Consider the following 27,186-nt stretch of genomic DNA (forward strand, 5'->3'; position numbering starts at 1 on the left):
CAAAATCTAAAACTCAAATTCAAGCAAAATAAGATGAAGAAGATGATGTATCCACCAACACCTGCAAGCATAAACCATAATTTTAGAAAATATTTTATTGGATTTTCTTTTTAAGAAGAATGTTTAAAATGTTACCTCAAGCTGTTCATCAGAGAATGAATCTTTCTGGACACTCCACGTGTCTGCGTGGGTCCGGCGAAACTCTGCAACTGCTTTTGTAACGGTTGATTTAACAGGTGATGGTTCGCCAACAAAACGCGCCAGTAAGGTGGCATGCTCAGGCAACCAACTAAAACAAAAAAATAAAATAATCTTTAAGAAAACATTTATTTATATATTATAAAAATACCATAAAAAAGTATGTTGAAGAGGGTACCTGGGCATATCATAAGGAACCGATAACACACAAGCAGCAAGAGCAAGAACACGACCATGTATGGAAGCTACAGAAGAACCACCACTCGAGCTTCTGCAATTTACAATAACAATTAAAACATAAATACATTTTGAAACAAAAAGAAGTAATAAAAATGATTTTAAAAAAGCAGAAAAACCTATGTCTTCGTCTTTTTTGAAGCTTCATAGCCTCGGTGTAAGCTCGTTCACGGAAGTCCTTTGATAATTCTCCATCCTCACCTTTCATTAGGCCTGCTAAAACCGCTACTGCATGCTCCCTCACCTGTAACAAAACAAATTATTTAATAACATAAATCACATGCTAAAACCGCTGCTGCATGAATTAGATCATCACATGTTAACAGTACCTCCACTTGGTTATCTGTAAGTAGCTTCTCAACTGTTTTCCATATTTTTTGTTTCTCATCATTCGAAAGTATGAATGTATGCCTGTGAAAATTAATAGTAGAACATTTTTACTATTAATACAAATATTAGATGATGAAAGTTAAAGTTACATTCAGATTCTGGTATCATACCATAACTGTTACCGGTTAATATGTTCTCACCTTGACTTGAACCATATAATAAAGTAAACTCAAACACATACGTAGCAAAAACATAACCTAAGCCAGCAACAATTTCAAAATACATAATTCAAATAGAATGATCGAAACCCTAATTGAAATCAAATCAATTCCAATTTAAACAGAAAAGGAATTAAGTGATTTTGGTTTGCGATGATTATGTTCTTCATAGGAATTGAATTGAAGTTTAATTGAATAATGTAATATAGATAAAAAGAAATTGAAGGCCGTAGATGATTAAGAGAAAACTGATGATAATTTACTGCAATTGAAGGTAGGCAAACATCACTTGCAACCTCGCTGGACTTCAGTTGAGGAAGCTGATAATTGATTGCACATATGATTATTGAACGCACGAAAGGTATTGTTCGGAAGGATGGCCGGTGGGATGAAAGGTTACCACCATCGATCGTTGTCGGTTAAGCAATTTCTAATTGAAATTGTTGATGAGCTTAATTAATCATTAATTTGAAGTTTTCGTCGATCAATTTTGAGTTTTGAGTTCTGGGTTTTGACATTGAACGTATTAACATTAAGTTTATACGATCTGCTTATACGTTCTGTTTAAACATATTATACGTTCTGTTTAAACGTTCAGAACATAATCAATTAAACTTTAAAAGTTCAGTACAAAAAGTTTATACGTTCTGTTTATACGTTTTTAAATAATGTTGTTTATAAGTTCAGTACAAATATTGTGTTTAAACGTTCTGAAACAAAACGGAATACCTTTAAACGTTCTGACCAAAAAAGAACATCTTTAAACGTTCTAATACATTCAAAGAAGATTTGGGTGTTCAAAAAAGTATTGAAGTTCTGATAAAGTTTAGAAGTTCTGTGTGTTCAAACTGGTAAAGTTTAGAAGTTCTAAGACGTTCTGTGTGTTCAAAACTGATAAAGTTTAGAAGTTCTAAGAAGTTCTGGGTGTTCAGAACTTCTAAAACTAACAAAAAAAAAATAAACACCTGTAAACATGAAATTGAACATTGAAATCACTTCATATAATCTCATAATCATCAAACAATCGCCAATCGACCGTTAATTTGATCATTGATTCGATCATATGAACAAAAATGGAACGTCTGCAACTGGGTTTACTCAAAACTCAAAATTGATTAATTGAAACTTCAAATTGATGATTAATTGGACCAATTTCAAAGTTTAATTGATCAATTAGTTCAACAATTTCAATTTTAATTGGTCAATTTTATCAACTGACCTGTGAAAATGGCGTGACGAGGAAGATGGTGTTCACGACAGTACCGTCGACGGTCGCGACGGTAGATGCAATCATTGGACGGTGACGGTGAAGGCGTACGGAATCGATGGAGCAGTGGAGCAGAGGATCAGAAACGGTCACGTGTTTTTTGAAAATCGATGGTGAAGAAACTCGCGTATCTATTGTATGATAAGGGATTATTGTATTCGATCCTTTATCTAGAGTTTATAATCTAAAAGTAAATATTTGAACACATGCGATTGTTATAAATACACTAGTTGTATGTAGGTATACATATATATAAAATAAAAGAATTTAAGGGTAAAGTGAAACTTGCGTGTGTATGGAGAGGTTTTATGCTTCGAATGGTGAATGATTTGGAAATTTGGTGAAGGGTGAGTATGTTTCGGTTGGCTTGTGTAGTTGGGTTTTCTTGAGTTTGATTTATGAGGTTTGTTGAGTTTAGGTCGTTTGAGTGGTTTAGGCTTGGATGCTTGTGTGAGTAGTGGTTGGGCTAATAGGTGAGGTTTTGCTTATTTGAGCTCGGGTTAAGTTTATAGGTTGGATAATTTTGATCTTGGCTAGTTTGGGTTGAGATTTGGTTTATACATGTATTTTATAAGGAGTGTTTGGGTTGCTATTTTGATATCAAACTCTATGGTTGGATGGGAAATATTGTGGCGATATGGTTTGTGACTCGACGTAGCATGGGTGGAAGGGTTTTGAGTCATAGTTGGGTCAACTTTGGTTTGTATATGTTTCAAGCATTCGTAAGTGTGTTTGTCGGTGTCTTTGAAGCATTAGGATGGTGAGTTTGATAGTTTTTTTGGCGTAGAAGTGTCGGTAGTTAGGGTCTTTTGTTGGGTTGATTTTTGTATATCTTGGACTTGCATGTGGTTTGGGTAGGTGAGGGTATACTTTTGGATGTCTAGATTTCGTTCATATTGAGGAAATATTTGAGTGCGCAGAAAAACTTTTGAAGTGTAAGGATGGTTTGATTTGAGGAGGTAGTTTGAGATGTGATACGGGTGTTTGGGAACTTGTGGTTGTGTTTAGGGAAATTTTGACTAATAGTATGTATTAAATTGAAAATATCATAATTTATAAATAATGTCTGAAATGTCCATGAAAATTTTGATAATTAAAATTACAAGTTAATATATATATATATATATATATATATATATATGAATATATATGTAAATATTATATAAATAGAATTTTTTTTTCTGAGATCCGAGCGTGTGAACCACACAAAATAATATTTTTTAAAAAGATTACAATAAATTTTTTTGTAAACGAGTTCACAAAATAAATATAATAATATTATTGCTAATAATAAATGATAAGAAATATAATTTTAATAAATAATAATAATATGATCTTTAATAATAATATTAACAACTTTAATAATTATAAGGAAATGATAATAATAATCATATTAGAAATGAATACATATAATAGTATATTAAAACATAATAATACTAATAATAATCTTTATGTAGTGGTATTAATATTAGTAGTAACAATAAATTTGTTAAGTATATAAAAATAATATCAAAACCGGTCTAGGATGAGACTCGAACCCGAGACCTCTAGTTTAATAACTAACGTACAAACCAAACGAACCAAGGTAATTAAACTCATAAGAACTTAATATGTCAATTACCCGATCGTTTATCTTTTACCCAAAACAAACCACTCCATACTCATCCAACCCGCTTCAAAAATATAACCAATAACAAAAACCATTATTAACAATTTAGATTCTGAACAATTTATAAGCGAAAACCGATAGCACAAACGCCCAAAATTAATTTACCTATTAGTCGTACACGAGTCGTGGCTCTATACCGAGGAATGAAACGAGTCGCACCTGCCGGAGACGGAAACCGCAACCAGAGTGAGAGGGAGAGAGAGAGAGCAGAGAGAGTGAGAGAGACGGTGAGAGAGAGAGAGAGCCGAGGGAGATAGAGAGTTAGAGGCACGGTTTTCCGGTCGCCGGATGTAACGATTCCGGCAAATCCAGGTATACCCTAGCCGGTATATACTATTTACGTGTTATTTAATATTGATTATATGAGTTATAGCACATTGATACGAGTATATATGGTTCACAGTATGAATCATACTCAATTATATAGTGAATCGTATTGGAATTACAATTAATCAATGATCGGTTATTGAAACCCGAACGGATCGGGAACTACATTATAGACGAAGTATATAATGTTTAGTGATGTTTACGAAGTATTAATGCTTCGGGATAAGTGAATTATAGCACAGAAAAAGGATCTCGATTTAATGGTACGTCGGTACGCTAAACGAAACCTTTAACACCAAACCAAGCAAGAGACGATCAATCAAGCCGAAAAAGATGCGTAATTATTAATAATATGATGTTTTAATGTCATGGGTTAAGTTTTTAAAGTTTTTAAATCAGTTTTATGTAAATTTTATTTTAACCCGGGAAAACGACCATTTTATGCTCGTTTTAAGCCGAATTACGAGTTTAAACGAGAAACGAACTGAACCAGACTATCCACAACATTATCTGGATTGTGTAATCCAAATATGTGGCCATGGTTTGAGATGTGGGCCCCCCACACCACCACTTAGGCCGGCCACCCCCTTTCACACACATTATACATTTCATTTTTTTTTAACATCAATTCTCTCCCAAAACTCTCTCAAACTCTTTCAAATCTTCAAACATCCATCCAATTCCTTGATTTCTAACAAGATTTTGAAGGTAAAAACATGGTTTAGTTGGTTAAATCATAGTATTGATTTCTTTATTTTGAGTTGTTTTGCAAGAACAAGAGGTTCCAAGTGAAATATGGGTGAAAACCCGAGATGGAACCGGTTCTCGTGTGATCAAGGGATGTATACAAGTTATACAAAGGATCTTGATCCAAGTGTTGAGTTAAAAGTGTTTAGAACGAAGTTTTACGGTTGAAATCGTGTAAAATGAGTTTTCCATGTGAAAGACGGGTAAAAGTCCGAGATGAAACCGACTCTTGCATAATCAAGAGATGTATACATGTTATACAAGGGATCTTGGTCCAAGAAATGAGTAAAAAGAGTCGAGAACGGATTTTTACGGTTAAAACCTTTGTTTTTACTAAAAAACCGACACTTTGAAAGAAATGGTTTGATTGTTGGTATAGTTTGCTTGGTATAGTGCTATTGTGCTTGTAAGTGTTGTATCTAGCGGCTAGCAAAGGCTAGAAACCGAGATCCTTGCGATCTAAAGCTAGAAAACACAAGATAGTTCGGTTTTCGTGTGTATATGAAATTTGGACAGATTTTCGTGTTCTTAGAGTCGGGTCACGAAATTTCACGGAGATGATCTACACATAAAAATATGAGATCTGTGAATTTTGGGTAATTTTTGGATAAAAGATGAATATTTGGTGAATTTAATGCTCGGTTTTGGCCAAAAATAGTGAAAAATAGCTAAACATGATGAAAAATTCTGGAAAATTTAAGATAAGCTTTTAATAACATATAAAAGTCACCCACAAAATTTTAGCTCAGTTGGAAAAGTCTAAATAGGCTTTTCGGTGAAACGCGTTCTAGGGCTTCCTAGCTCGGTTTTGGGTGAAAATGGCTTGAAAAATGAGTTTTAAAATCTGGAAAAATTCCAGGAAGTTATGAGGATGACAGAGATCATCCCAGAAAAATTTGGGATTTTTCTAAAGTGTTTTGGTATTTTTGACATATTTAGTGTTTTAATAAGATTTAAAAATAGATAAATAAATGTAAATATAGGAAAATAAATCTGGAAAAATTCCAGGAAGTTATGAGGATGACAGAGATCATCCCAGAAAAATTTGGGATTTTTCTAAAGTGTTTTGGTATTTTTGACATATTTAGTGTTTTAATAAGATTTAAAAATAGATAAATAAATGTAAATATAGGAAAATAAATCTGGAAAAATTCCAGGAAGTTATGAGGATGACAGAGATCATCCCAGAAAAATTTGGGATTTTCCTAAAGTGTTTTGGTATTTTTGACATATTTAGTGTTTTAATAAGATTTAAAAATAGATAAATAAATGTAAATATAAGAAAATAAATCTGGAAAAATTTTGTAAAATTTTCTTTCTGTCAAAATAAGTTTTGTGCAAAATTTCAAGACCCGAGACTAAACGGGTAATTATTTGTGCTAAAAAGAACGTAAAAACAAATATTTAAAGCTTAAAACGTGGTAAACCGGCAAAGTTCGCATAAGCGAGCTGACTGGTACACGAAAACTTTAAAAATGGACTATTTTCATAAATCTAAGTAAATTAAGTAAAAATAAATCATCCGAAAATAATTCGGATGATTTGGGTAATTTTACCCGATTTTACCGTTTCCGGCACCGAAATACCGGAAACGGGCCCCGCGGCAAACGGGGTGTCAAACCGAGCTATAATTTCATCACTTTAACTAAATTGACTGTCAAACTCTAAGCAATGTTACCATCTGAGTCCTTAGAAGTGTCGCGGGGTTAACGTTGTCCCCGGATCGAGTACAGTACTGGGTTAACAATGTCCCCAGATGTACCGATTAATACGGATTTAGTTTATGGGAATTATATAGTAACGACTAGATATTATATTACAGATCCAGGCACGTAGCTGTTCATTGTATTACCCACAGACTCACAAAAAGGTGAGTTTTCACGAGCCCCTTTTAATGAACTGTTTTAAATATTTTCCCGGGGCGGAAAGCATGATTGTGTTAAATTATCTAAGTACATACCGATCGTATGGAAACACTTGTATATTTATATATATATATATATATGGTATGATGCATAGAATAGATAATTTGTTTATCGGGTGGAATTGTTCTGGGGTAACTTAGTTCCCAGAGGGTTATTGGATATATTTCTGGGTTAACAGTGTTCCCAGAGGGTATTGGATATGTTTCTGGGTTAACAGTGTCCCCAGAGGTTACTGGATATGGTTCTGGGTTAACAGTGTCCCCAGAGGTTATTGGATATGGTTCTGGGTTAACAGTGTCCCCAGAGGGTATTTGATATGCGCTGGGTTAACAGTGTCCCCAGGGGTTATTTGATATGTACTGGGTTAACAGTGTCCCCAGGGGTTATTGGATATGTTCTGGGTTAACAGTGTCCCCAGGGGTCATTTAATGTGTTTTTGGGTTAATAGAGTTTTCATTAACGGGCTTAGCATAATTTCATCATTAACATATGATTTTTATACTGATCTATGGTTTATTTAAATTAGTGAAACTCACCAACTATTCGTAGTTGACCCGTTTTTCTTTACATGCTTTCTAGGTATGCCCAGGTTGGAATGATTGATATGTGCTTAACTATCTGTGCTACCTGTTGGAAGCTTGCTGCTCTGTATTTTGTAATGAATATATATTAATGTCTTATTGGTAATATATGTGTGTAACACCTAGACAGTAACGCAACTCGCAACAATGTAATATGTTATAAATTAATGTAGTGGTATTTTTTTTATAAGCAATGCTGTTGATATCAGATGTGTCTGTTGCATCCCGTGTACGTTTCCGCTGCGGTTACGGGGTGTTACAGAACTTGGTATCAGAGCCATTGGTTATAAAGATTTAGGATGTCTTTAAAAGATACCTAAAATATAACCAGTAGCTCAAGTATTATAGGATCTGAATATCAACTAATAATATATTGTGACGAGATCGGGATGAACTTGGATGGACAAGTGGGTTATTATGGTCCGGAACATAATGACAGACTTGTCTGCACGAGGGAATTCAAGGGAAGTCACGGGGGACTTAAATAGGTAAAATTGGCAACATATGTGTAAATGTATAATAATATTATTATGTGGCAAAATTGTATAAGTAAGTGCATGTTAATTTGATTATGAATTACACTATGAAAAGGGACTATATGTTTGTTAACTTGTGTGCAGGTAAAAATGGCAAGAACACCTAGTGTGTCGACGGAAGAGGACCCGGAAGAGGTCAGTTCCGGGGCCTCTGGAAGCCCAAGTTTAGCACCCAGCTCCGAGCCTTCAGAGGCTAGTCATAGTGCCTCTAGACAGACCACCCCAGCTAGGAGTGCTAGTTTACCCTCCCCTGCTAGGGTTACCAGATCTCCTACACCACCCGCACCACAGACCGCCCCGATTCCCCCCAGACACGGTCCCCGCCTCACGGCGCGGATCAGTGTCCCGTATGTTCCGCCCACTGTTACCCCACCCAGATCCACTTACCATAGGGGCGAGTCCTCCCGCCCCCAGCCCGAGCCTGCGACCCTACCTGTGTGGGGTCTTCCGAGGCAGGAACGGGACTTGGCGGCTTGGCTACGTGTTCTCACCGAACAGGTGAACGAGCACTCTGCCGCCCTGGTCGTGGGGGTACAGAGGCGGGCGTACCTCGGGGACAGCATACTGGACCACCAGTATGCTATTAACCAGTTAAAGAGGGAGTGCTCATACTCCCACTGGTTGATCGGCCAGATGGAAACCCGAATCCGGGTTATGGTGGCGGTGTTGGTGGTGCTGGTGGCGGTGTTGGTGGGGTTGGTTTACCACCATGTGTAGATGTGTTAGATGGTAGAATCTTGAACCGCTTTTTGATACTCCATGTGAGCAGTTAGTGGTGATGCTAACATGGAGTGAATCTTGTTTAGTTATGATACAACCACTGGCCCATAGGGGGTCTCTTTTAGGGCATATCATTATCGATACTTTTGGGTATCATTCAAGCACTGACCCATTGCGGGTTATGTCGAGATGATACCGACATAGGGCCCTTGTAATAAAACTTAGTTATGTAATGTTGACTGGAAAGTATGTAAACTGATGTTTGTGTAATATGTATCCATGTTTACTAATGAATGAAATATGTATTGTGTTTTATGATTTGAGATGGTATTGATTATATGTATTTCTTTGATGATTGTGTAGAATGGCACCGAAACGATCAACGAAAATATCGGAAGTAGATGTGAGCCGTTTGATTGCTCAACAGTTGGAGGCGGCGATACCGGATATAGTATCGCGCATCGCCGCCAGTATTAATAATTCATCTAATCCAACCCCTCCGAGCAATCAAACGCCCATAAATAATGGCGGGGAACATAATGCTAATCCTCCACCTACCGATAACACGATTCCGAGTAATGACGCACCGCCTACGGTGGTCGCTACCGACAGTAATGGCCCTATACCTACTGTAGAGACCAACCGCACTGGACCATCCAGGGGTTGTTCAATCAAGGACTTTATGTTATGCAAGCCTTTAGAGTTTAACGGGTCGGAAGGACCGAATGGGTTAGTGAAATGGTTAGAGAAAATAGAGTCAGTGGTGAATATCAGCAACTGTTCCGAGGATTGTGTCGTTAAGTACGCCACCTGTACGTTCACAGACCATGCCTTGACATGGTGGAACACCATAGTACAGACTCGAGGTCAGGCGGCGACAAACCGCATGACCTGGACAGAGCTTAAGGATCTTGTTTTGAAACATTTCTGCCCAAAGAATGAATTGCAGAAACTGGAACATGAGTTGTGGAACCTAGAGATGCATGGGGCGGACCACTTGGGATATACCAACCGGTTTAATGAACTGTCACGATTAGTGCCGTGGTTGGTCACCCCAGAGTCAAAGAGGGTGGAACGTTATATTTGGGGACTTACTCCAGTAGTGAGGAGTATAGTTAACGCGGGAGGACACCAGATGTATGAGGGTGCAGTGACACAGGCTGGTATTGTCACGTATGATTTCTTAAGGAGTGGATCGCTAAAGGCGACAGGAGAGTCGGCTGGAGGAAAGCGAGGTACGTATGACAATAGGATCCGGGAGAAGCAGCAAGGTAAACGTGCTAGACCCACTGCCCAGAACTACGCCATGACTAGTTCGGGCGGAAGGCAAGAACCGCAGAGGGGAACGTTTCCTAAATGTGGGAAATGTGGTTACCACCATGGTGGCGTGTGCAAAGAGGTGGTGTGCCACCGGTGTGGCAGGATTGGGCACTACGCACCCAGTTGTAGGACAAACTTGAACAACCTGAACCGTCAACCGCAACCTATCCGTGCGCAATCATTTAGGAACCAACCAACCCAACAGCAAAACCCCCAAGGAAACCAATTGGTGACCACCAGCCGTGCTTGCTACGAATGCGGTAGCACAGATCACTTCAAGAAAAACTGTCCGAAGCTGAATCAAGGAAGAAATGGGCGGCAACCCGCGGGTCAGGCATCGTCGTCCAACCCGGCGAGAAGCCGAGCTTTTGTGATAGGGACGAGCGAAGCACGTCAGGACCCCAGCGTAGTGACAGGTACATTCCTTGTTTCTGACCATTACGCTTCTGTATTATTTGATACGGGTGCTGATAGAAGTTTCGTCTCCGTTAAATTCCTGTCATTAGCAAACATGCCGGTTAGTGAATCCATAGAACCCTATACCGTAGAAGTTGCTAACGGTAAGACCATGATAGTCAATCAAATTGTTCGGAATTGTCCTTTCATTCTAAACGAACAATCCTTCCTGATTGACTTGTTACCAGTAGAACTGGGTAGTTTTGATGTGATAGTGGGAATGGATTGGTTAGCACGCAACAAGGTAGAAATATATTGTGAAAAGAAACTCGTCAAAATCCGGGTGTCGGATGACGAAGAAGTATTAGTGCAGGGTGATAAGTCGGGCAATATGATGCCATTTATATCTCACCTCAAGGCGCTAAAATATATGCGTCAGGGATGTGTGGCGTATCTAGCGAGCCTGACGGCCACTGATTCTGAGGAAAAACGAGTGGACGATATTCCCGTGGTACGCGAATTTCCACAAGTTTTCCCAGAAGAACTTCCTGGATTACCGCCAACCCGACAAGTCGAATTCAGAATCGACTTATTACCTCAAGCCGGCCCTGTTGCTAAGGCCCCTTACAGACTTGCACCGTCCGAGATGCAAGAATTATCCAACCAGTTGCAGGAATTGTTGGATAAGGGATTTATACGTCCCAGTTATTCCCCGTGGGGTGCACCTGTACTATTTGTGAAAAAGAAGGACGGAAGCCTTCGAATGTGCATTGACTACAGGGAATTGAACAAATTAACCATCAAAAATAGGTATCCTCTTCCCCGAATCGATGATTTGTTCGACCAACTACAAGGTGCGAGCTATTTCTCAAAAATTGATCTTAGATCGGGATACCACCAAGTTAGAATTCAAGAGGAGGATGTCCCGAAAACCGCGTTTCGGACTCGCTACGGCCACTACGAATTTCTAGTTATGCCTTTTGGGCTAACAAATGCGCCAGCGGTGTTCATGGATCTCATGAACCGAGTCTGTAAACCCTACCTCGACAAATTCGTCATTGTATTTATTGACGATATTTTGATATATTCAAAAAGTAAAGAAGAACATGAGCGACATTTGAGGTTAATTTTGGAACTTTTGGATCAGGAGAAGTTATATGCAAAATTCTCCAAGTGTAACTTCTGGTTACAAGAGGTGCAATTCCTCGGTCACGTTATAAACCACCAAGGAATACACGTTAATTCGAGTAAAGTTGAAGCAATTAAGGATTGGCAAGTGCCTAAATCTCCGAAGGAAATCCGCCAATTCTTAGGCTTAGCTGGATACTATCGTCGATTTATAGAGAACTTTTCCAGCATCGCCCAACCTTTAACCCTCCTGACTTAAAAGGATCGGAAATATGAATGGGGTGAAGAGCAGGAAACGGCGTTTCAAACGCTAAAGCAAAGGTTGTGTCAAGCACCAATCTTAAGTCTCCTCGACGGAGACGATGGATTTGTTGTATATTGTGACGCATCCCGTAAAGGGTTAGGATGCGTGTTAATGCAAAATAAAAAGGTCATAGCCTATGCGTCTCGACAGTTAAAAGTTCATGAGAAAAACTACACTACTCATGACTTGGAACTGGGAGCAGTCATCTTTGCACTTAAAATCTGGAGACACTATCTCTACGGTACAAAGTGCACCATATTCACTGATCATAAAAGTTTGCAACACATATTCGATCAGAAGGAACTGAATATGAGGCAACGAAGATGGGTCGAGTTGCTGAGTGACTATGACTGTGACATTCGATATCACCCCGGCAAGGCTAACGTCGTAGCCGATGCCTTGAGTAGGAAGGATCGGGTTAAACCATTGCGAGTGCGGGCGTTGGGGATGATAGTCCAGTCAAACCTTTCGGATTTGATTCGAGTCGCTCAACGCGAGGCGTTGAAAGAGGACCAATTGGATAAAGAAGGACTTTACGGGAATGAGAAGAATTTCGAACAGCGTGTGGACGAAATTCTCTATTTCAAAAGTCGGATTTGGATTCCGACCCTCCATGACCTTCGTGATTTGATCATGGATGAAGCGCATAAATCGAAATATTCCATACATCCGGGATCAGATAAAATGTACAAGGATGTGAAAGAATTTTACTGGTGGCCGGGTATGAAAAAGGATATAGCCACCTACGTCGGCAAGTGTACGACGTGTGCGAGGGTTAAGGCGGAACACCAGAAACCCTCGGGGATGTTACAACAACCGGAGATTCCCGAATGGAAATGGGAGCAAATCACAATGGATTTCGTGACACACCTCCCTAAGACATCCCGGGGAAATGATGCAATTTGGGTAATCGTGGATAGATTAACCAAATCGGCACATTTTATTCCGATTAGAAACAATTATAACACCGAGAGACTTGCGCAAATTTATATAAATGAAATAGTGTCTCGTCATGGCATCCCCATCTCGATCATCTCCGATAGGGATAGCCATTTCACCTCCAAACTTTGGCAAGCTGTTCAAGAAGCATTGGGAACACGTATTGACCTAAGCACGGCTTACCACCCTCAGACCGATGGTCAGTCTGAGAGGACCATTCAAACTTTGGAGGATTTGCTTCGTGCCTGCGTACTGGACTTTAAGGGAAATTGGGATCAACATCTCCCACTCGTTGAATTTTCCTATAATAACAGTTACCATAGCAGTATAAAGGCAGCACCTTATGAAGCATTGTATGGGCGGAAGTGCCGATCACCACTTTGCTGGTCTGAAGTGGGTGACTCGCAGGTCATTAGATCGGATCTGGTCCAGGAGACGACCAGCAAGATTCTTGAAATTAAGAACAACTTGAAAGTCGCGCGGGATCGACAGAAGAGTTATGCCGATACCCGTAGAAAACCGTTATCATTCGAGAAAGGTGATAAAGTGTTTTTGAAAGTATCACCGTGGAAGGGTGTGGTTAGATTTGGCAAGGCGGGGATGTTAGCCCCGAGATATATTGGACCATTTGATATTATTGCAAAAATCGGTCCTGTAGCTTACCGATTAGAACTGCCTGATGAACTAAGTGCAGTTCATAATGTGTTTCATGTGTCAAATTTGAAAAGATGTCTGGCGGATGAGACATCGGTGTTACCCTTAGAGGGTGTTCAAATAAATGATAAGCTCAACTTCGTAGAGGAGCCCATTGAAATAGTGGACGGTAAGATCAAGCAACTTAGACACAATAAGATCTCGTTGGTCAAAGTTAGATGGAATTCACAACGAGGCCCAGAATTTACTTGGGAACGAAAGGATGAATTTCGGAAGAAATACCCCCACCTATTTCCTCAAAAGGAAGTAGTTGACGCGTAAAATTTCGAGGACGAAATTTTTATAACGGGGGGAGAATGTAACGATTCCGGCAAATCCAGGTATACCATAGCCGGTATATACTATTTACGTGTTATTTAATATTGATTATATGAGTTATAGCACATTGATACGAGTATATATGGTTCACAGTATGAATCATACTCAATTATATAGTGAATCGTATTGGAATTACAATTAATCAATGATCGGTTATTGAAACCCGAACGGATCGGGAACTACATTATAGACGAAGTATATAATGTTTAGTGATGTTTACGAAGTATTAATGCTTCGGGATAAGTGAATTATAGCACAGAAAAAGGATCTCGATTTAATGGTACGTCGGTACGCTAAACGAAACCTTTAACACCAAACCAAGCAAGAGACGATCAATCAAGCCGAAAAAGATGCGTAATTATTAATAATATGATGTTTTAATGTCATGGGTTAAGTTTTTAAAGTTTTTAAATCAGTTTTATGTAAATTTTATTTTAACCCGGAAAACGACCATTTTATGCTCGTTTTAAGCCGAATTACGAGTTTAAACGAGAAACGAACTGAACCAGACTATCCACAACATTAACCGGATTGTGTAATCCAAATATGTGGCCATGGTTTGAGATGTGGGCCCCCCACACCACCACTTAGGCCGGCCACCCCCTTTCACACACATTATACATTTCATTTTTTTTTAACATCAATTCTCTCCCAAAACTCTCTCAAACTCTTTCAAATCTTCAAACATCCATCCAATTCCTTGATTTCTAACAAGATTTTGAAGGTAAAAACATGGTTTAGTTGGTTAAATCATAGTATTGATTTCTTTATTTTGAGTTGTTTTGCAAGAACAAGAGGTTCCAAGTGAAATATGGGTGAAAACCCGAGATGGAACCGGTTCTCGTGTGATCAAGGGATGTATACAAGTTATACAAAGGATCTTGATCCAAGTGTTGAGTTAAAAGTGTTTAGAACGAAGTTTTACGGTTGAAATCGTGTAAAATGAGTTTTCCATGTGAAAGACGGGTAAAAGTCCGAGATGAAACCGACTCTTGCATAATCAAGAGATGTATACATGTTATACAAGGGATCTTGGTCCAAGAAATGAGTAAAAAGAGTCGAGAACGGATTTTTACGGTTAAAACCTTTGTTTTTACTTAAAAACCGACACTTTGAAAGAAATGGTTTGATTGTTGGTATAGTTTGCTTGGTATAGTGCTATTGTGCTTGTAAGTGTTGTATCTAGCGGCTAGCAAAGGCTAGAAACCGAGATCCTTGCGATCTAAAGCTAGAAAACACAAGATAGTTCGGTTTTCGTGTGTATATGAAATTTGGACAGATTTTCGTGTGCTTAGAGTCGGGTCACGAAATTTCACGGAGATGATCTACACATAAAAATATGAGATCTGTGAATTTCTGGTAATTTTTGGATAAAAGATGAATATTTGGTGAATTTAATGCTCGGTTTTGGCCAAAAATAGTGAAAAATAGCTAAACATGATGAAAAATTCTGGAAAATTTAAGATAAGCTTTTTATAACATATAAAAGTCACCCACAAAATTTGAGATCAGTTGGAAAAGTCTAAGTAGGCTTTTCGGTGAAACGCGTTCTAGGGCTTCCTAGCTCGGTTTTGGGTGAAAATGGCTTGAAAAATGAGTTTTAAAATCTGGAAAAATTCCAGGAAGTTATGAGGATGACAGAGATCATCCCAGAAAAATTTGGGATTTTTCTAAAGTGTTTTGGTATTTTTGACATATTTAGTGTTTTAATAAGATTTAAAAATAGATAAATAAATGTAAATATAGGAAAATAAATCTGGAAAAATTCCAGGAAGTTATGAGGATGATATAGATCATCCCAGAAAAATTTGGGATTTTTCTAAAGTGTTTTGGTATTTTTGACATATTTAGTGTTTTAATAAGATTTAAAAATAGATAAATAAATGTAAATATAGGAAAATAAATCTGGAAAAATTCCAGGAAGTTATGAGGATGACAGAGATCATCCCAGAAAAATTTGGGATTTTCCTAAAGTGTTTTGGTATTTTTGACATATTTAGTGTTTTAATAAGATTTAAAAATAGATAAATAAATGTAAATTTAAGAAAATAAATCTGGAAAAATTTTGTAAAATTTTCTTTCTGTCAAAATAAGTTTTGTGCAAAATTTCAAGACCCGAGACTAAACGTGTAATTATTTGTGCTAAAAAGAACGTAAAAACAAATATTTAAAGCTTAAAACGTGTAAACCGGCAAAGTTCGCATAAGCGAGCTGACTGGTACACGAAAACTTTAAAAATGGACTATTTTCATAAATCTAAGTAAATTAAGTAAAAATAAATCATCCGAAAATAATTCGGATGATTTGGGTAATTTTACCCGATTTTACCGTTTCCGGCACCGAAATACCGGAAACGGGCCCCGCGGCCAAACGGGGTGTCAAACCGAGCTATAATTTCATCACTTTAACTAAATTGACTGTCAAACTCTAAGCAATGTTACCATCTGAGTCCTTAGAAGTGTCGCGGGGTTAACGTTGTCCCCGGATCGAGTACAGTACTGGGTTAACAATGTCCCCAGATGTACCGATTAATACGGATTTAGTTTATGGGAATTATATAGTAACGACTAGATATTATATTACAGATCCAGGCACGTAGCTGTTCATTGTATTACCCACAGACTCACAAAAAGGTGAGTTTTCACGAGCCCCTTTTAATGAACTGTTTTAAATATTTTCCCGGGGCGGAAAGCATGATTGTGTTAAATTATCTAAGTACATACCGATCGTATGGAAACACTTGTATATTTTTATATATATATATGGTATGATGCATAGAATAGATAATTTGTTTATCGGGTGGAATTGTTCTGGGGTAACTTAGTTCCCAGAGGGTTATTGGATATATTTCTGGGTTAACAGTGTTCCCAGAGGGTATTGGATATGTTTCTGGGTTAACAGTGTCCCCAGAGGTTACTGGATATGGTTCTGGGTTAACAGTGTCCCCAGAGGTTATTGGATATGGTTCTGGGTTAACAGTGTCCCCAGAGGGTATTTGATATGCGCTGGGTTAACAGTGTCCCCAGGGGTTATTTGATATGTACTGGGTTAACAGTGTCCCCAGGGGTTATTGGATATGTTCTGGGTTAACAGTGTCCCCAGGGGTCATTTAATGTGTTTTTGGGTTAATAGAGTTTTCATTAACGGGCTTAGCATAATTTCATCATTAACATATGATTTTTATACTGATCTATGGTTTATTTAAATTAGTGAAACTCACCAACTATTCGTAGTTGACCCGTTTTTCTTTACATGCTTTCTAGGTATGCCCAGGTTGGAATGATTGATATGTGCTTAACTATCTGTGCTACCTGTTGGAAGCTTGCTGCTCTGTATTTTGTAATGAATATATATTAATGTCTTATTGGTAATATATGTGTGTAACACCTAGACAGTAACGCAACTCGCAACAATGTAATATGTTATAAATTAATGTAGTGGTATTTTTTTTATAAGCAATGCTGTTGATATCAGATGTGTCTGTTGCATCCCGTGTACGTTTCCGCTGCGGTTACGGGGTGTTACACCGGAAAAGCGACCGGAGAGGGAAAGAGAGAGAGCGGCTAGGTTAGGGTCGCCGGAAAAAAGAGGAAGGGAAAGAAAGGGGTAGCTGCGGGTTCCAGTGATGTTAGGGGCGGCTGAGATGGTGGTGGTACAGTGGGAGGTGGTGGCCGGCAGAGTGGCGGCGGCCGGAAAGAGGAAGGAGAAGATGGGGGTGGGATGTGGTGATGATGTTTATTAGGTTTAGGGTTTTATGTTTGTGTTTATATATATAATATATATTTTCAAAATACCCCCCTCAAGTTTCATCAAAGCTTAAAACGAGTTTAAAGGTTCGTAAAAACTTATAACAACTTTACGAAAAAATCGTTTTGAACCATTTATGTTTTTCTTAACGACGCTATAATATGGCAAACATCAATTTATTGATGATCGAGATCTATAATAATATTATATAATAATTAAATAAAGTTCTAAAAATGTTGAGTCGGTTTTACAAAATAAAATGTTACAAAACGAATACAACTCGAGATCTGAATTTGACGAATGTCACACAGTAAATCTCACAAATAGACTAGCTATGGTAGGGTCTGAAAAGAGTAAGATGTAAACAGTCTTACCTCTAACCCATAGGAATAGAGAGGCTGCTTCCGGTGAGATCCCCGGCTCGAATTAATATATTAGAAAATTTATTTAAATAATAGGCTTGTTAACCAGTTCAAGCTTGACAAGTGAATCTTGACTCAACTCGATTCAAGCTTTTAACCGACCGACCTCAAATAGCTCACAAACAACTTGGCTCGTTCACATGCCTAATAATTGGTGTAATAACCACTAAACAAAGAAGACTGAAGTTAAAAATAAAATATTTATCATGGGTAATTAAATCATAATAAATTTTAGAATACAAACATACTGAAATAATGAGTTTTTTCCCAAAAGAATGTTGAGAGAAAAAATACTTACCAATATAGTGTTCCTTTAAAACTATTTACCCAGAAAGTGTTACTGAAAAAAAAGGTATATTTCCCACTCCTAATTTAATTGGTTAACCTATATCAATAAAATAAAGCATAATAAAAAAAAAATACACACTATCATTAACAACCACCTATGAAGTTTTAATATTTTGAAAAATGTTTTATATTTGTGGTCGGTAAATATAAAAAAACTCCTGAAATAATGTTCAACAAATATATTCATCTGACTTTGGGCCTATAAAAAGCCTTGATGATAGTCACAAAAAGTAGATTTATGCATCTACAATCACCAACCACACATCAACTTCAAAAAAAGGATGCTACCGTGTTTACTTAAAATGTACACAAAACAAGGCATGCTTAGCATCCAAAACTCCCAATCAAAAACAGATGAACAATGTTTTGGTTAGCACTATATATTATGAAGCCCGATATTGAGATCCGAGGATATGGAAATGAGGAGAGGTAGAGATTGGTGCCAGGCAGCTTTGAAAACACGTTTTTTGTGAGCTTTAATGAACTGCGAGGGTTGACTACCATTGTATCTGATGTCAAAGATGTGGATCATCGGGTCTGCAGAACCCGATGTCAGGTACAAACCATCAGGGGACCAAGCTTGATTTATCAAAGCCGACTGTGACGTGCTGCTTTCTTGATTCCACCCGAATTCATGAACTTGTGACGCCTTCAGCCTCATGTCAAACTACAATCACCAACCACACATCAACTTCAAAAAAAGGATGCTACCGTGTTTACTTAAAATGTACACAAAACAAGGCATGCTTATGCATCCAAAACTCCCAATCAAAAACAGATGAACAATGTTTTGGTTAGCACTATATATTATGAAGCCCGATATTGAGATCCGAGGATATGGAAATGAGGAGAGGTAGAGATTGGTGCCAGGCAGCTTTGAAAACACGTTTTTTGTGAGCTTTAATGAACTGCGAGGGTTGACTACCATTGTATCTGATGTCAAAGATGTGGATCATCGGGTCTGCAGAACCCGATGTCAGGTACAAACCATCAGGGGACCAAGCTTGATTTATCAAAGCCGACTGTGACGTGCTGCTTTCTTGATTCCACCCGAATTCATGAACTTGTGACGCCTTCAGCCTCATGTCAAACAGTCGCAGCTGCCTTTGCGGAGCACTAATTGCAAAAATATATCAACAAATTGTAAGGTATTTGTTATAACAAATTATTTGTATGTAAGATAATAGTTAAATAATAACCAAGTTTAATTTTTGTTCCATTTTGGGATCCCTAACTTTGAAAAAAGTTCAACACATGTGAGTGACTTTAAGGAACACTAAAGAAAAAGGAGTACTTAAAATTAATATTTATCCAACAAAAACTATAATTATCATATATACTAAACTTTCTTATATTTTTACTTGATGGCCATTCTACACTTATCATTATATTTGTTTAAACCCAATTTTTATATGGCTTTTTAGTTAACATAAGCAAGCAAAACAAACCATCATTTTTCTTGTTTTTTCTCTCGATGGCAGATGATCGAATCAGGTATCATCACATGATAATCAAACGAAAGCAATCTAACATTTTGAGAAAACTATTGTTTATGGGCAAAAAAAAGAGGGTAAAAATGAGATTCAAGCTAAAAATGGGCAAATAAAAAGATTTTTATGTGAAAGATAGGCATATATGAAATATTAAAGTAATAGTAAACAAGGGTGAAACGGTCATTTATTAACTTGTTTTAATGAATTGGGTATAATTTATATATCAACTTTGTAGTACATATGACATTTTTTTATTTTACATGGGAATATGTGATATTTTCCAAGTTTGTAAATTCATATGTATGTAATTTACATGGGTATAATTTATTATATCAACCACTTCGTAGCTCCCAAGATATTTGATTATTTGGTGGAATTAAAGGTGTAATCGAGCCAAGGCCAACTGTTAGCTACTTGAGATCGGCTTGTTAAAAACTTTACTCGAGCCAAGCTTAAGCGAGCTTGAGCTTTTACTAAAGCTCATTTAATAAACAAGCTTGATCCGGCACACAAGCCTACACGAGTTTTTTATTTATATAATCTGTATTTAATATATTTATATAATAACTATTATTATATAAACATGTAATAAAAATAATTAAATAACTATATATATATATATATATATATGAAATAATTTATTATTAATACATAAATAATAAATGACCCGAGCTCGAGCTTTAGAAATACAGCTCTAAACAAGTAAAGCTCGTTATTAGCCGTTTACACCCCTAGGTGGAATATTCCCTATCGTTTACATCCCTAGGTGGAATATTCCCTAAAAATAAAATATAAAAAGCTAGGTTAGGTTAGGTTACCGGGTCTGAATCATGAAAAGATTCGAGTCACGAGGATTTGGTAAAACACTCATACACTTGCTTTCTATCAGATGCTGGTAGGCTGCAGTTTGAGACTCTACATCAAAACCGATAATCCTCTTGTCCGAGCCAACAAAAATCACCATACGTTTTTGTTGCATACCAGCTACTCCCATAACAGCCGAAGAATGCAAAGTTGCATGCAGCATTGTCGGTTTCCAAGAACCATGTTTTGAAGTCCAAAGAACAACAAGATGATCATTCCCACAAGTACTGAAACATGTGTCGCCCCATGGCATGAACATTACATTGTTAATCACTCCCTTAGTGTGAGGTTTATCTTCTAAGTAAACCACCTGTTCACACCAACATTGTTAACATCATATCTATCTAAATGAAAATAAAAGTTGAATGAAAAAAGTGCACAAATAGCCCCCATGGTTTAAGCTATTGCAAGTTTGGTCCCCCAGATTTTATAATTTGCAAACTTAGTCCAAACATCTGTGAGAGGGTTGGTTTTGATTAGGGGTGTACATGAGAAACCAAAAAAACGATCTGACACGGAAAAAACCGAACAGAAACAAACACCGACAGTTCGATTTTATGTTTTCATAAAAACCGAACTTACATTTCGGTTTTGGTTTTGCATGAAATTAAAACCGAACTGATCCGAACTTATAAAAAAAACCACACGAATTTATAGAATTTCATTTTTTATTTTATTCTTTTAAGTATTTTTTTAATAATTTAACCGAACAGAAACAAACACCGACAGTTCGATTTTATGTTTTCATAAAAACCGAACTTACATTTCGGTTTTGGTTTTGCATGAAATTAAAACCGAACTGATCCGAACTTATAAAAAAAACCACACGAATTTATAGAATTTCATTTTTTATTTTATTCTTTTAAGTATTTTTTTAATAATTTAACCGAACAGAAACAAACACCGACAGTTCGATTTTATGTTTTCATAAAAACCGAACTTACATTTCGGTTTTGGTTTTGCATGAAATTAAAACCGAACTGATCCGAACTTATAAAAAAAACCACACGAATTTATAGAATTTCATTTTTTATTTTATTCTTTAAGTATTTTTTTAATAATTTAATATATAGTATCACCCAAATATTTTGACCTAAATGTATAATTGTTAACGGGCACAGTTTTGGCTAACTTGTTTTTCGGCCCAAATGGTTAAACCTAAAAAAAACCGAACTGAACCCAAACCAAAAACGAACAATTTTCAAAAACTCAATTTGGTTTGGTCTTAATCCCAAAACCGACCCATGCACTGATGCACATCCCTAACTTTGATTTTAAAAAAAAAAAGCAAAAATGTTTTGGCTTTTGGTTTTTGAAAACTATTCATTTTGGTTTAAACGAGGTTTCGACTCGGTCTCTTTTTTCGATTTTGTGATTTAAGGTTAAAATATTTTAGGCGAAAAACAAATAGGTCAGAATAATAGAATTAGAACCAAAAACTTTAGCTCTAATTATTTTCATTATATAGTATTTACATGTTATGTCTTAAAATATTTTTTGCAGCATCTTTTATTATTTTTTAAAACTTACTTAACCTATAAAAAGTATGCTTGTGATCATTTGTGCAATTTTCTCAAGTTAAATGGTTAAGGGGTGGCGAACAAGAAACGTTGTGTTTCGCGAGAGATTAGAGGTGGCGAACATAGCAGACAAGATAAGAGAGTGGAGATTGAGATGGTTTGGACATGTAAAGAGAAGACAGACGACGAATCCTGTTAGATCCGTAGAAAACATTACTATAGAGGGGAGGAGGGGTAGAGGACGACCGAAATTGACTTGGGATGAGAGGATTCGGCATGATTTGATAGACCTAAACCTCTCCGAGGACATGGTTGAGGATAGGAATTCGTGGAGAAGTAGAATTAAAGTTAAGGATTTTTAGAGAGAATTGAATACCTTAGGGCTTAGACTTAACTTATTTAGGTCACAAACCATAATGGTATTTCCCTTACATATATTATTATTATTATTATTATTATTATTATTATTATTATTATTATTATTATTATTATTATTATTATTATTATTATTAGCTTTTATATAGCTGTTAAACTGTGACCTTATTATTAATATTATTATAATTAGTAGTAGTTTTTATATAACTGTTAAACTTTGATTTCCTTTATTTTGCTTCATACACATGTACTTAGAGCCGAGGGTCTCTCTGGAAGCCACCTCTTTATTCCTTTGGATAGAGGTACGGTGTGCCTACATCCCACCCTCCCCAGACCCTACCTATAGCTTTGCTGTCGGTGGGATTTTACTGGGTATGATTGATTGATTGATTGATCTCAAGTTAAATGGTCTACTCACCTCTTTTTCTTTGTTATTGAGGTTTAAGACTGCTAACTGAGATTGCCCGGAATCTGCTGTGTACACTGATATCAAGCTGTTTCCATGAGGATGCCAGGCAATATCTTCGGGCCATCTCCTTTGTGTAGATGCAGCATTGATCGAACTAACAAGATTTGCATCTGACCTGATCCATCTCAAATTACCAAGTAATCATATTAATTACTTACCATTGTAAAATAGATAGAAACTGGTTGGAAATATAACAAAAGTACAAAAACATAATTAGTAAAAGATGTGCAATCTAACATCTCCGCAAGTGTATGGTATTTAGTAAAAGATTTTCATGCTTTATATGTCATGTGATGACAGTTGAGTATTTATAAATACCACATTTGTAGTTAATCAACTTACGAAGCAAGTATGTGTGTGTGTGTGTAGGGGAGGTTCATTAGAGAACCACAAAAAAGTGGAGTAAAAACCTCATAAATCCCTTAAATCTTTCACTTTGACCATTCTTATCCAATTCTTCAAAAATAAAAATAAATTTGTAAGAATGGTGAGAACTAATAAAATGTTGACACATAACATTGTTTTATATTTAATATAAATGGTAGTTTGGTAAATTTAACAATCCATTAAAATTTAAGAAAATCGGTTTCTTTCCTAATAAATAGATAAAATTGTAACTGTCTACCCATCTTCAATTTTGTTTACGTGACGACGCTTTTCAAAACCCTAAACAAGCATGAATTCGATGATGGATGGTGAAAATAATAAATCTTTTATGTAATGTTTGTTTGCAATTTGCCATTGTTAGCACTAATTAATATTTGCCAAGGCATACAAAGTGGCTTTTGAATTCCGATCGCATTCTAGGGTTATTCAACAAAAAACACAAATACTGTTACCCATTAGATATGTCGATATTGTTAAAGGGTTATTTTAATATTATTTCAATTTGACCTTATTATTTAAGCTGGCATAGTTGGAGGCATTTTTAGTTCGGTACTTTATAAATTAAACAAATGAAAAGATATATTATGTTATTTTTTAATGAATGTCGATGGCAAATTGAATTTGTGGTGTGTTTTTTTGCTTGATATAATCATGTTATTTCTTGCTATAGTGCAATAGGGAATTTTTTTGTTACTCAAGTATTGTTTTTTTATTTCCATATTCAAAGTACTGTTCTTTATGTTAATATATTACTCTTTGGCAATCTCATTAATTTGTGTTTGTTAAACTACTAATTGTTTTTATACAGATGGTATTGCATACCAACCAGTTGGCATTGAACACATTTCGCCTATATCAGGAAAGAAGTCTTACTATCCAGAATGTGGTGCATCAATTAAACCTATTGAAGATATGATATTTGACAACCTAGAGTTTGCACAAGCATTCTACAATAGATATGCTCTAGCTTGTGGTTTTTCAATAAGGAAAACAACTCAGTGGAAGTCTCGGGGTATCATTCAATGTAAGTATTTCGTTTGCACAAAAGAAGGTCAAAAGGCGGTTAAGGAAGTTGATACGTTAGATGAAGAACACCAGACCAAACAAAAAAGGAGGAAACCTTCACAACGTACAGGATGTGAAACACGGATTAGGTTAGAGTTAACGACTGATGTTAAATATCAAGTATATAATTTTATAGAGGCACACAACCACCCTTTCGTTGTAGAGGATGATATGCACTTTATTAGTGCTGCTCGCAATCTGTCGTTTACCAAGAAGACACTTATGAGTGATTTTTCTAACATTAATATTGGACCGGTTAGAGCGTTCAATATAATGAGGACTATTTTTGGTGGGTTCGACCAAGTGGGGGCAACAAAGGTTGAGTTTGAGTGCAAATTTTTAAGAGAGACCAAAATCTCTATATTAGTGAGTATGATGCAGAAATGGTGGTTCAACGACTAATGAGGAAAAAAGAGTATCTGCCAAATTTTTCATGTGAATATTCTACTACTCCGGATAGTGTTTTGAAGGGGTTATTTTGGGGAGACGAAGATGCTAAGAGGAACTTCTACACATTTGGAGATGTTGTATCCTTTGATGCCACGTACCGACACAACAAGTAAGTTATATATGTATTTTTCTTTACTCACCAATAATTCAAAGTTTAGCTAGTCTCATAATACTAAAACTACATATCATTTTTTTAGATACAAGATGGTGTTTGTACCCTTTACCGGCATTGACAACCATAATTGTAACGTTACCCTTGGTGCTGCTCTGCTTGGCAACGAAACGGCAGAAACATACACCTGGTTATTGAAGTGTTTTAAAGATGCATTTGGGTATGGACCTAAATTTTTTGTCACTGATCAGGACCCTGCGATGAAGAGGGCGATTGGAGACATTTTTCCTGACACTAGACATAGATTGTGCATGTGGCACATAATGGATAAGCTTTGAGGAAAGGTAAATACATTGTTTTTTAACAATAAACAAAGTTAATTTTTAGTATATTTTTTTATTCAAAATTTTCCATTACTATGTAATGTTAACATCAGGTTGGATCAAAGATATGCAACGAAACCGATTTTAAAGAACGGTTGTGTGACATAGTTTGGACAGATCAGATAACCACTGATCATTTTGAACAAAAGTGGGCCCGTATTATGCATGATTTTCATCTAACCGAACATGAATGGTTGACCGATATTTACCAACTTAGAAGCTCATGGATTCCTGCATTATATCGCGAGGAAGACATGTCTGGGTTGATGCGTACCTCATCCAGATCTGAAAGCGAGAACCATTTTTTTGGTAAGTTTTTCAACCCACGTTGTACTCTGGTAGAATTTTTGCTCACTTTGATTCTGCAATTGAACATCAACGACACGAGCATAGGAGAAATAATCACGACAGTAGGTACAAAGCTCCGGGAATATGGAGTAGATTCCCTCTAGAGAAGCAGGCTGCTGATATTTTTTTTGCAGTTGTAAAAGGTTTGAGCAATTTGGTCTACTATGTCGAAATATTTTTTTTGTGCTTCAAATGGGAGAGGTGAGTGTTTGTCCTCGGCAATACATACTCAGGAGGTGGACAAAAGATGCTGTTGCTAATAGTCCGCTACATGTTCTGTAACATCGAGAAAATTTTGAGTTCAAAATGTCAACTTTCCAAAGTTAAGGGAGTAAATATGACAATTCCAAACCTTAGGGTTTAAAATGAAAATTCTGAATTCTTGTCATCTCGCGATACGCGAAGGGACAAAAGACAAGCCCATCGCGTATCGCGATGGGGCTTGGTCAAAGTTTATGGAAGAAGTCAACAGCGATACGCGATCGTTGTTGACCTAACGTCATCGCGTATCGCGATGACGTGGTCTGACACGTTTTGACACGTGTGCCACGTGGCACACGGTGGTACTATGTGCTGCCACGTGTCACCACGTGGCAACACTGCTGCCACGTGTCGCCACGTGGCAGGCCTACTCTGTGACTCATCTGACCTATATCGCGCTACGCGATAGGTCAGTCTAAGGACCCATCGCGTATCGCGATGGGATCCAAAATTTTGTCTATAAATAGCAACCTCCGGGATTTCATTTGATGCACACCAAAACTCACACACATTACTCTCTCTAGCTTCTCTCTAAATCCCGACAATCGTATACTCGATCCACCTCGATAATTGTGCCATAATTCCTCGATTTGCGTGCCCGATCAATCGATTTCCGTGTCGATGTTTTCTCAAAGTTTGTGACACCCTCCACACACATCGAACCAAGAAGGTGTTGTTATTATGGCGATGAGTCTCGAGAAACGTGCCAACGAGTGTTGAAGAATTGGTGATATCGTTTGGCGATAAGGAGATACGTTGATCAAGACAACGAAGGAAACCAAGCGGCGTTGGAGTGCTGCTCAAGTTCATAGGGTTTCCAATACGCCAATAAAGGTTAGGCGTAACGACAAATCAATATAATATAATATTATATTCAAGGCTTAAGCCTAAAGTCGAGGTTATACTCGATACCTCGATAAAAGAGATATGAACATAACGAAGAAAAGAATAAAAGATAGAATTGTAAATATGTATATATGTCTGTAAGTATATATGTATATTCTTTGTTATGAAATTATTATTTAAGCAATAATGAGTATTCTTAAATAATAAAATAAAAAGAATACG

The 27,186-nt window shown here is 36.9% G+C and overlaps 4 protein-coding genes across 4 annotated transcripts; 2 read left to right on the forward strand and 2 right to left on the reverse strand.

Annotated features, from left to right (window-relative positions):
- Positions 1 to 19: 19 nt before the first annotated feature.
- Positions 20 to 19,052, reverse strand: LOC143616461 (proteasome activator subunit 4-like). Its single transcript, XM_077089281.1, has 6 exons — positions 18,835 to 19,052; positions 765 to 846; positions 555 to 679; positions 377 to 469; positions 136 to 289; positions 20 to 61 (listed from the first exon to the last, which is right to left on the reverse strand). The coding sequence occupies exons 1-6, from the start codon at positions 19,050 to 19,052 to the stop codon at positions 20 to 22; spliced, it is 714 nt and encodes a 237-aa protein (XP_076945396.1).
- Positions 19,053 to 19,064: 12 nt separating this feature from the next.
- Positions 19,065 to 23,741, reverse strand: LOC143616456 (uncharacterized). Its single transcript, XM_077089278.1, has 4 exons — positions 23,731 to 23,741; positions 23,062 to 23,236; positions 20,703 to 21,058; positions 19,065 to 19,507 (listed from the first exon to the last, which is right to left on the reverse strand). Exons 1-4 carry the CDS (start codon positions 23,739 to 23,741, stop codon positions 19,192 to 19,194), a joined length of 858 nt encoding a protein of 285 aa, XP_076945393.1. The 3' UTR covers positions 19,065 to 19,191.
- A 59-nt stretch (positions 23,742 to 23,800) lies between these two features.
- Positions 23,801 to 24,966, forward strand: LOC143616457 (protein FAR1-RELATED SEQUENCE 5-like). The gene is made up of 2 exons (XM_077089279.1): positions 23,801 to 23,807; positions 24,308 to 24,966. The coding sequence occupies exons 1-2, from the start codon at positions 23,801 to 23,803 to the stop codon at positions 24,964 to 24,966; spliced, it is 666 nt and encodes a 221-aa protein (XP_076945394.1).
- LOC143616458 (protein FAR1-RELATED SEQUENCE 4-like) lies at positions 24,966 to 25,464 on the forward strand. The gene is made up of 2 exons (XM_077089280.1): positions 24,966 to 25,123; positions 25,212 to 25,464. Exons 1-2 carry the CDS (start codon positions 24,966 to 24,968, stop codon positions 25,462 to 25,464), a joined length of 411 nt encoding a protein of 136 aa, XP_076945395.1.
- Positions 25,465 to 27,186: the final 1,722 nt, after the last annotated feature.

The sequence above is a fragment of the Bidens hawaiensis genome, unplaced genomic scaffold (assembly GCF_021521415.1).
Source record: "Bidens hawaiensis isolate Kalapana, Puna unplaced genomic scaffold, B.hawaiensis_p1.1 tig00047485_1, whole genome shotgun sequence".
NCBI classification, from domain to species: domain Eukaryota; kingdom Viridiplantae; phylum Streptophyta; class Magnoliopsida; order Asterales; family Asteraceae; genus Bidens; species Bidens hawaiensis.

What these genes read in the sequence shown, in the direction of transcription:
- LOC143616461 (XM_077089281.1), bottom strand. Translation starts at nt 19,052, where the DNA reads ATGAGGCTGAAGGCGTCACAAGTTCATGAATTCGGGTGGAATCAAGAA. An exon ending in GTTCCTTATGATATGCCCAG is followed by an intron (nt 290 to 376) that starts GTACCCTCTTCA and finishes TTTTTGTTTTAG; the next exon opens with TTGGTTGCCTGAGCATGCCA. An exon ending in TCTCTGATGAACAGCTTGAG is followed by an intron (nt 62 to 135) that starts GTAACATTTTAA and finishes TTATGCTTGCAG; the next exon opens with GTGTTGGTGGATACATCATC.
- LOC143616456 (XM_077089278.1), bottom strand. An exon ending in TCAATAACAAAGAAAAAGAG is followed by an intron (nt 21,059 to 23,061) that starts GTGAGTAGACCA and finishes TGGTGTGAACAG; the next exon opens with GTGGTTTACTTAGAAGATAA. An exon ending in CTTTTCATGATTCAGACCCG is followed by an intron (nt 19,508 to 20,702) that starts GTAACCTAACCT and finishes TTTTGCAATTAG; the next exon opens with TGCTCCGCAAAGGCAGCTGC.
- LOC143616458 (XM_077089280.1), top strand. Translation starts at nt 24,966, where the DNA reads ATGAGGAAAAAAGAGTATCTGCCAAATTTTTCATGTGAATATTCTACT. An exon ending in GCCACGTACCGACACAACAA is followed by an intron (nt 25,124 to 25,211) that starts GTAAGTTATATA and finishes TCATTTTTTTAG; the next exon opens with ATACAAGATGGTGTTTGTAC.